This window comes from Ipomoea triloba, chromosome 1 (genome assembly GCF_003576645.1).
Source record: "Ipomoea triloba cultivar NCNSP0323 chromosome 1, ASM357664v1".
Taxonomy (NCBI): Eukaryota; Viridiplantae; Streptophyta; class Magnoliopsida; order Solanales; family Convolvulaceae; genus Ipomoea; species Ipomoea triloba.
The window spans coordinates 35,819,438-35,830,198 of record NC_044916.1 but is presented as its reverse complement, the minus strand read 5'-3'; the positions used below and the strand labels follow the sequence as shown (position 1 = coordinate 35,830,198).

The following is a 10,761-nucleotide window of genomic DNA, read 5'->3' as shown; positions in this document are numbered from 1 at the left end:
GGCTCAATCAACTCTATGTTCTTATTTCTTAATATAGCATGTATATTTCAACGCACAAGATGTCATTTCTCATGATGATTGGTCGGCTTCCTAATGGCCACAAGTTCCTAACGAAAGTCGAATTGACACATTATTGATGGAAGCAAGACTTATATATGTCAATTGGTCTACCAGCTAAATCTTGTTTTCTTTTTAATGTTATTCTATTCATTACATTGCATCTAAATTTAGATACAAATTTAAATAAATCACACAATGACCTGCCGCTGGTTTTGTTACCAATTCTAATAAGACAAACAGACATAAGGGGTGACGTTGCAGTCTAACTAGACCTATATTAACGTCCAAATCCATTTGCAAATCTACAAAGCTGGTGTACTAAACCATTACGAGAACTCGAACTTTATTACCAGCAATGATATCATCATATCAATTGGAAAGATCTAGTTGTCGACAAAACAGCAAATCTTCTTCTCATTCACCAATTCACTTCTTATCTGCGGTGGAATCTAACATTACTTAGTTTCGTAGCACAAACACACATCTACCAACTAGTCAACTTAATCTCTTATTTATATTTATCTCTAAGTCATATTGTCTACCGGTTTCAAACCCACGTCCTTCGGTTGAGTGATACACGCAATAGTCGCCTAGTCTAGCGGATCCATTGTTAATTATATCTGTTTTTAAATATTTATACTAAAATATGTACTATATATACATATATACATATAAAGGCTATATATGGGGTAGGGGTGGAAGTGGGGTGAGTGGAGGTCAGGGCCGGATTTTAGGGTGTGCAAGATGTGCAACACCTCAGGGCCCCAAAATTTTGGGGGCCCCTAGTCGAACCCTGGCCTAATAGTTAGTATATGTATTTGTGATTATAATGGCCCAAAATTCGATTCTTTTTTGCATTTTTTTCTTTTCAATTTTTCTTCAATTCGCAGTTTATTTATACTTTGATAGATGATCGACCCTCACTTATTTACCAGCACAGGGCCATCCAAATCAAAAAACCGGCCTTGGTGGGGGCAGTTGCCCCCATGCTGGATCCACCGGTGCTTCTTATCCTTTTCCACTTAGTAATGTTATGTATTTTTTTTAATATAAATTTAAAATTAAATCATACTAAGACTAATAGTCAAATAATATGTGGTGTTAATTGAGCTTAATAGCGATAAATTAAGGAGGAAAGATTAAGAACAGCGGCTGATAATGGATAATATGAATGCACGAAACAAATTGTATTATTTGAAGTATAGAAAATTTAGTGTGACTAATCATTGCAATGTTGCAACTATTTATATACTAAGCTACCAACGCGCACAACTATCTTCGTGCCCACATTGCTCAGGCAATTGGCATCGAGTCTTCCATTCACATAAGATCACAATTATATACTTTCAATTTTTTTCTAATAATTATAAGATCATATGTATCTTGATTTAGTTTAATTATATATTTTCATTCACATTTTTGTTCATTAGATATTTTTGTATCATGCATTGCGTGTGTATTTAAAATAAGATTTAATGTAAAAACATATATAACCATGTTCAAATAAAAATTAGGTTTCACATAAAAACCAACAAATTAATATTATTCGTTAATTTAGGATGATCAATTACGAAAAATTAAAAAAAAAATGATGTGACATTTATCATTTATTTCGAAACACTTAATATTGCATTTACATATAAAATGATAGTGTGTTGGAGATTTATAATAATGTACTCAAGTGTACGTATACCTATTAGTTATTCTATATTTTTAACGCGCTATTAAGTAAATAAAAATTAATGATATAATGTAACAAAATTAAAATAATAAGATTAAGAGTTAATTTCATTTTTTGTCCTATATTTATAGGTGATAATTCACTTTTAGTCCCTTTTTATTAAAACATCCTCATTTGATTATAGTATTATTATGGCATGACCATTTTTAGTCCTATATCAACAAAATAGTTTAAATATCGTTAAATACAAGGACATTTCAGTGTTCAATTATAATTTTTTTTAAAGAAATAAACATAAAAACTATTACGGTTCGACCTACTTTGTAATATTAAAAAGATTGAAATGTTTTTGTATTTAACGACATTTTAACAATTTTGTTGATATATGACTAAAAATGATTATGCCACAATAATAATATGGTCAAATGAGAATGCTCTAGTAAAAAGTGACTAAAAGGGAATTGTCGCCTATAAATTTAGGACAAAAAATGGAATTATTACTAAGATTATATGACAATGTTATATATTTATAGTAGTTGATGATTAAAAAGTCAAATTTGTTATATATATGTTTACTCAGCACACACACCGGAATGTCAAATAGGAAAACTCACAGAAAAAACCTCGACTCCAACTACCGAATATGTATAGATTATCATCCACAAAAACAACTTGCACATTCATCAAACACGTAGCTGGTCTACAAATAGGATGCATCGTCATCAATAACGTTTCATTTTCTATCATCACTTCAATATTTCTTTTATTACATGATGTATTTGGACTTAGACTAAATTAAGTCTAAGTTTTTAAAATTGCTATCCAAAAATTATTAAAAGAGGTAAATTGATAATAGTCTCGTTAGTTTTCAAGCTCTCACTTCTATTTGCACACAATATATCATACACGATTTCTCAATGACTCAAGTTTTTAATACGATTTAATTTTAATGTGATCTATTAAACTAACTGAGTTAGTTATGCAAGACAAATAATAAGATTCAATTTTTATTTTTTTATTTTTTTGTTATCAATCAACCCGTTAATGACAAATAATTCAATGCCTGCCTTTTAATATTTTCATATGTTGAAATAATTTCCATAAGACTTATAGGCCCTCATCCACGCCACTGCATTGTCATCCATCCTACTGCGCCTATCACAATAATACACTGGTCCTACGTTCCCCTTAACTGGACCCCACGCCCGCCACCACATTAAGGCAAATCATCCTGCGCCATTTTTCTCACAGTTCTCCTCTTTGGGGTTGTGACTCTGCACTTTCCATTGCTCAAAGAGTCTCACAATTTAATCCAATTTTCCCAAATTACAAAGACCCAATGGAGAACTACTCATATTCTTCGTACCCAGACTCCGTAAATTCATCGCCGCGATCTCGAGAGGTCGACTGTGAGAACGCTTCATGGGACGAGCCGCCTTCATCGAACTATAAGGTGAAGTTCATGTGCAGCTATGGAGGAAAAATCCACCCCCGCCCACACGACAACCAGCTCAGCTACGTCGGAGGTGACACCAAAATTCTGTCGGTCGACAGAAACATTCGATTCTCGAGCTTTATGTCCAAGCTTTCGACTCTGTACGAAACTGATGTTTGCTTCAAGTATCAGCTTCCCGGGGAGGACCTTGACGCTTTGATTTCGGTGACGAATGATGAGGACTTGGAGCTCATGATGCTCGAGTATGATCGGCTTCAGCGAGCCAGCAATAAGCCGGCTAGGCTCCGGTTGTTTCTGTTTCCCTTCAGCTCTCCGGCGGATCCTGGGTTTGGGTCCACTGATTCCAAGCGGCAGTGGTTTGTTGATGTTTTGAATTCTGTGCAGATGCAGAATCTGGAATCTAACTCGCAACCGGTTCAGCCTGTGGAAAGTTCGGTCGGCGCGGCTGATTTCTTGTTTGGCTTAGATAAAGGGCAACAGCAACAGCAAGCCGTTGGGAAGATTAAGGAGCCGGCTCTGGCGGCTCAGCTGCCTCAGCCGCAGATTGTCCCGGAAGTTTACGGGAAAGAATTTCGTTCTGGCTCGGAGCCGGTGGTGACGCCGGCGGATATTCACCGACAGATTCAGGAACTCCAGAGGTTGCAGATATCAAGCCAGGAGCAAGCTATGTATAATAGGAAGAGTACTGATGAACAAAGCTTGAACCCCCCCAGGGTTTATCCGGCCGGAGAATACTATCAGCCAAAAGCGCCTATCCCGGCGGTGGCGAACCAGGCGGCGTCTCTCTGGCCGGAGCGCCACATCACTTCCGGCTCCTACCCGACAAACGTGGCGCCGGTGGCGGCAAGCGAGCCGCCAGTTTACCTGGTCCAGACGCCGGCGGGAGTTTACCAAGCTCAGACGGTTCGACCGGTAACCGGTCAGGTCAGTCAGCCATACTACGGAATGCAGCGAGTGGTTCCCGAGTTTTACCGGGAGCAGGCGGTGTACGGTACGGTCCCACCGCCGTCGTCATTTCAACAAGGTGGGGGGCCCCACAAGCCCGAAGTGCCCATTGCCATGGTGCGCACGGCACCTCCTCCTCCTCCACCCGACCACGTATATGCTCACGTCAGCTACGACAACGTAGGGCGGCAGGTTTACTACACAGCTCCCGCCGGACTGAATGTACTTCCGCAGCCGCTACAGCATCCAGCTGCGGCGGCGAACGCCGCCGCGACGGAGTTGGACGTACGACAGAGCGGCGGCGCGTTATTCCCAGAGGGTAAAATTGTGACCAATAAGCCTTAGAGCAGGCGCCAGATTTTTCACCTATCAAGATTCAAGATTGAAGTTCAAGAATTATATAAAATTGCATAATATAACGCTGCTATAGTGCTATTGTACTGGTGTGAAGTTGCGTTTGTACACAAAAAGTATGTGGCGGATTGGTGGCATTTTTATTTTTTTTTCCCGGTTAGTTTATGTAACCTTCCACGAAATGTGTTATCAGTCTTATCATGATGTTTAACTTTGCTTTAAAAACATGCCCAGAGGTTTTCCAATTAGAAGATGCCAATTGCCAATCCATCATATCACTATCACATACGGAGTATATATATAATAAGATTTGGGAAAATAATTGATGGTTAACCTAACTTCTATGGAGGGGTGAATCACGTTTCAAGCAACTACCTTAACATATTTGTCCTCTAATTTTATTGTATATCTTCTAAAAAATTACCTAGGCTATGTTTGGTCAATAAAATCCCTCAAAAATAAAGAATATTGCTTAAAGCATCCTTAGTAGTGGAGTTATTTCAGGATTTTTTAGGAATTTTTGTAAGTGTAATTAGGAAAGAGAAAATGATATGGGATGAAAAAAATAAAAAATATATAATTTGTAAAAAAATATAAAATGTCACATATCAGGCGCCCGCATGGGTGTTGTTGTGTGCGCAAACGACTTTTCAAATTTCTTTGATGTCAGAAATGTCAGTTATTAACTTCATTTTTGCAGAACCCCAAGCTCACTCTCTCTTCTTCTCTCTCATGTCAAGGTAGATATCTATAAATCTGACATTATTTCCTAAATCACCATTGATGATGATGCCCTCCAACAATGGATTTTTTTTGGGGTGGGGGGGTGAGGGGAGTTTTTTTGCCTACATAGAGAGAAAGGGGGTGTGAAAGAGAAGGAAATAAATTTAAAGATGGAATGGTTTTTGTGAGACTCGCAAGAGAGACAGAGGGAAAAAAAAATGAACAGAAGTCTTACTTGGTGCGCACAATGCACACTAGCGGCACCCACGGACAAAAAAAAAAAAGTTTCTCTATTTTTTTCCCCTCCCCCTCCCGTGACACAAAAACCTTATCAAAAAACCAAATTATTACGACTGCTCTAAGAAAAAGTAGGAAAAAGTGGAATGCTATTATTGCATAGCATCCTCAATAGGTTTAGTTTTTGCACAAATTTTAAGGAGTTAAGTAGGAAAGAGGAAAAAAAATAAGACAAAGAAAAAAGATAAAGCAATAAATGAGGGTGGTCGCCAGTTGGCAACCACACTCAACGCATCCAGTGGGCGCGACGGATGTGCTTAACGCGCACTAACTACTGTTTATTTTTTAATCATTTGTTGTGACCCACATTATGAAACAAAAATCCACTTCTTCTATAGGAACCTTTGTCGATCTTCACTCTCCAATGCTCTCTCTCTTCCACATAGGATTAAAAGCTGCAAAAATCTCAGCCAAAAACTCTATTGTGGTTGCTCTTAGAGTCTTAGAGAGTAACCTCTTACAAACCATTTTTAGGATATTTATATATATAGTTTAAACCATCATTAAGCTACTCAAACTAATTATGAAAAGTAACTCTCTTAAAATCATGAGAATTAATTACAAGTTGATTTTCAAAAACACAAAGGAAACAATCTACGAAATTATAAGAAAAACAATCTACTACCACTAGTTCATAGTTCATTACTTCTATAAGTGATAAGAACTGAATATAAATCAGAGTTCAAAAACTATAAGCATAGAGTTCTAAAATTATGAGCATAGAGTATTAAATTGTAAACATGGACATGGGTCCAACTTGCAAGGTGAACTCGGGTCCATGTTCACAATTTTAGAATTCTATATTAACAATTTCATAATTTTATATTCAAGTATAACACAATTTTTGAATATATATAACAAAATTGTGAATATAGAATCCAAAAATTGTGAATATTGAGTAATGTAATTTTGTATATAGAGTTCTAAAATTGTGAACATGGATCTGGATCCATAGCATAGGAAGTAATATTTAAAATAAGAGTTTGTGTTATTATATGATTAGATGACATACTAAAATAAGAATTTGTGTCATTATATGATTAGATGACATACTAAATGACGGTGTATATATTGAAATACATAATCTCATCTTATTGTTGATTAGATCAGAATGCATAGGCTTCATACCGAAACCTTGTATAAGACTTCCATTACCTGTCAAACCCTAAAAATCCTCCCAACCATTCTCTTAATGTCTTTAGATTATTTTTGTTATCCTATTATCCTTACTCGATTCTCGAAATACATACTTTGACACTGTCTAAAACCCATTCTTCTTCTTCTCTGGGAGTTGGATACATACAAGTTTCTTAGATTTAAGAGTTATGGCTCTCGGCAAGAGAGACTTGGAAGCTCCACAAAATGAGGCCATTACGGAAGAAGAAGATGAGGACTCGCCGGTCGAACAAGTCCGTCTCACCGTCTCCACTCACGACGACCCTTCCCTTCCTGTTTGGACGTTTCGAATGTGGTCTCTGGGCTTGCTCTCCTGTGCTCTACTCTCGTTCGTTAACACCTTCTTCGGTTACCGGACCGAACCGCTCATCATCACCATGATCTCTATCCAGGTTGTAACGCTGCCAATTGGCCGGTTCATGGCGAAGGTTCTGCCTGAGCGGACATTCCGGCTCGGTTCGTGGGAGTTCTCGTTAAACCCAGGACCGTTTAACATGAAAGAGCACGTCTTGATCTCCATATTCGCGAATGCTGGCTCGGATTTCGGTAACGGCACCGCTTACGCAGTGTCGATTGTGGATATTATAAAGGCTTTTTATATGAGAAACATCTCTTTCTTGACCGGTTGGATCCTAGTTACCTGTACCCAGCTTTTAGGGTATGGCTGGGCTGGAATGATGAGAAAGTACGTGATAGATCCAGCAGAGATGTGGTGGCCAACTAGTCTTGTGCAAGTCTCACTTTTCAGGTAATGTTCATAAGTTTTGTCTGATATATATATATATATATATATAGAAATCTGTTCAAACGTGAGGCTTTCACGATCGGTGGGGGTGTTCACACCACTCAATGTTAGAAAATGCATCAGTCAATGTTAGAAAACGCACCACACGCGGTAAAGCGGTACCGCGGCCACACCTATCATGACTATATATATATATATATAGCGTTTACACCACTCAATGTTAGAAAATGCATCAGTCAATGTTAGAAAATGCCCGTACCGCGGCCACACCTATCATGACTATATATATATATATATATATATAAAGTTTTAAAAGTGATAGCAACCTCAGTCAAGTTAGTTGAGTTGAGAAGTTTCACTCTCTTGAAAAGATTTATTGGCATTTTTTGGTTTAAACTTATGAGTTATGAGTAATCTGACTTGTGGCTGCTATTTTTCTTGTTACCTAAAAAATATATATGAGATTGAATTATGTTGATGAATATGATTTAATTAATGCAGAGCACTGCATGAGAAAGACGAAAACAGAAACGCAATCTCCAGGAGCAAATTCTTCTTCGTAGCACTCGTATGTAGTATGGTTTGGTACGTGGTCCCAGGTTTTCTGTTCCCGACCATTTCCAACCTTTCCTTGCTATGTTTGCTGTACCCAAAATCAGTACTGGTTCAGCAAATAGGATCCGGAATGAAGGGCCTAGGAATCTTGTCCTTCACCTTCGACTGGTCCGTCGTAGCTTCCTACCTCTTCAGCCCTCTGATCACTCCCTTCTTCGCCATCGCCAATATTTTCGTCGGCTACGTTGCTATCGTCTATGTTCTCATTCCCATAAGCTACTGGGGGTTTAACCTCTACGACGCCAAAAACTTTCCCTTGTTCTCCTCCCACTTGTTTACCAGCCAAGGCCAACCCTACAACGTTAGTGCGATTGTTAACGACCGGTTTGAGCTGGACACCGTGGCATACGCTCAACAGGGCCGCGTAAACCTCAGCACCTTCTTTGCTCTTTCTTGCTATGGTCTCAGTTTTGCCTCAGTTGTTTCCATTCTCACTCACGTTGCTTTGTTCAATGGAAAGTAAGTTTTTTTTTTTAATTTTTTTTTAAATTGCTGGTCCAAAAATAAAATTGAACATACACACCTTCAGATAATGGCTGGCTGGCTGTGATTGTGTATAATAGGGATATATATCAGACGTTCCGATCTTCACGCAAAGGAAAGGAAGATATACACACGAGGCTTATGAAGAAATATAAAGACATTCCTGGTTGGTGGTTCTACCTCATCCTTGCGCTCTCATTAGCTCTGTCTCTTTTTTTGTGTATCTTCATGAAACACGAGGTTCAGTTGCCATGGTGGGCGCTACTCCTTGCGACTGCTATTGCCTGTATTTTTAGCCTTCCCATAAGTATCATTACAGCCACTACAAACCAGGTAATTAATTTAACACCCGGACATGCATTTTACTTTGGTTTTTAACTGTTTAAACTCTTATATATGGTTTTGTAAAATTACAGCAACCAGGGCTAAACGTTATCACAGAGTACATTATCGGTCTGATTATGCCTGGGAAGCCAATAGCCAACGTTTGCTTCAAAACGTTTGGATATATAAGCATGAGTCAAGCTGTTTCCTTTCTCACTGATTTTAAGTTGGGACATTACATGAAGATTCCTCCAAGATCAATGTTCATAGTTCAGGTATATATACATATTAAATTTCGATTGGTCATGTAATTGCATATGTAAAGATATATTGAAATGATCACCTCAACCAAGTTGGCCGTTGCTATGGGTATTCTAAGCCGGTTTGTCTTTTGTTGGCTAGGGCCAACCTTGTTCAATTAAGTTGGTCCTAGCTATTAGCTTGGTAGGGGCAAGCCTATCCAAGGTGGTCTTATTAGTTTGGTAATTACAATGTTTTAAGTTCCACTCTAGTAAGAGGATTTGAACTGGACAACTATTGTTAGTTTGAATTGGCCTAGTTAGTTATGGGAGCCTAGACGGTTTAACTTCATTGTGATTTTTTACTAGCTAGGGTTACAAGGCGGCATCTACCTAATACACATGCCTCAAGTTCCCTCGTTATCCATATATATATATATATATGTATTCAAATGTGATTGCGCCTTCTGGTGTGGAATACACCATTATGTATACAAATATACACCAACCAATGTTAGAAAATGCACTACAATGAAAATATAAAAAAACACCAAAAAACATAAGACACCCCCAAAATAATGCACAACTCCCCTGCCGCATACCTACCTAGTGGTGTGATGCGTACCTAATGGTGGTGCATATTTGTGTGGTGTATTTTCTAACATTGAGTGTTGTATATATGTATAGATAGTGATGCAGCCGCACTAACTGCTAAGATGTGACCACACCTATTATGACTCTATATATATAATTTTGTTGTTGTAATTTTTGCTTTGAATATATACAGATTGTTGGAACCTTTTTAGCGGGCACCGTAAATATGGCGGTGGCCTGGTGGCTACTAACGACCATTCCCAACATATGCCAAGACACTTTGCTTCCTCCAGACAGTCCCTGGACGTGTCCGGGCGATCGCGTGTTCTATGACGCGTCAGTAATATGGGGCTTATTAGGGCCGCGCCGAATTTTCGGGTCAATGGGACGTTACAGCGCCATCAACTGGTTCTTCTTGGGTGGCGCATTGGCGCCCGTTTTGGTTTGGCTGGCTCACCGAGCCTTCCCGAAACAACGTTGGATCAGACTTATAAACCTGCCGGTGCTCCTCGGAGCCACATCAACCATGCCGCCCGCGACAACCTTGAACTTCAACAGCTGGTTGCTTGTCGGGACAATATTCAATTTCTTTATCTTCCGGTATAGGAAGAATTGGTGGCGGCGCTACAACTATGTTCTCTCGGCCGCGTTGGAAGCAGGGCTGGCTTTCATGGCGGTGATCTTGTACTTCGGCTTTGGCATGAGGAATGTGAGCGTTGATTGGTGGGGAAGTCGGGGAGAGCACTGCGATTTGGCTTCCTGCCCAACCGCACCTGGAATCCAAGTTGATGGATGTCCAGTTTTTTAGTTTAAATAGTTTCACTTCAGTTAGGAAAAACTAGCTTTATTGTTTTTGACGGGTTAGATTCGTGTATATGGTTCTTATTTTATTCTTAATCTTAATTAATTAGTTTTCTTAAATTGATTTTTTTAGAGATGTTAAGGACTCTTTAACAGTAGGCTAGTAGTACGTACAATATATTGTAAATTATATTCGATCAAAAAAATTAAATAATTATACTATGTATAAGGTAATGTTTATAACACAGTTGAAGTATAACTCTATTAA

The 10,761-nt window shown here is 38.6% G+C and overlaps 2 protein-coding genes across 2 annotated transcripts; both read left to right on the top strand.

Moving 5' to 3' along the window:
- The first annotated feature begins 2,970 nt into the window (after positions 1 to 2,970).
- On the top strand, positions 2,971 to 4,747 carry LOC115997524. The gene has a single exon (XM_031237099.1). It carries the CDS (start codon positions 3,081 to 3,083, stop codon positions 4,485 to 4,487), a length of 1,407 nt encoding a protein of 468 aa, XP_031092959.1. The 5' UTR covers positions 2,971 to 3,080; the 3' UTR covers positions 4,488 to 4,747.
- A 2,094-nt stretch (positions 4,748 to 6,841) lies between these two features.
- LOC116013196 (oligopeptide transporter 2-like) lies at positions 6,842 to 10,500 on the top strand. Its single transcript, XM_031252846.1, has 5 exons — positions 6,842 to 7,440; positions 7,939 to 8,511; positions 8,616 to 8,868; positions 8,952 to 9,134; positions 9,886 to 10,500. The coding sequence occupies exons 1-5, from the start codon at positions 6,842 to 6,844 to the stop codon at positions 10,498 to 10,500; spliced, it is 2,223 nt and encodes a 740-aa protein (XP_031108706.1).
- The last annotated feature ends 261 nt before the right edge of the window (positions 10,501 to 10,761 follow it).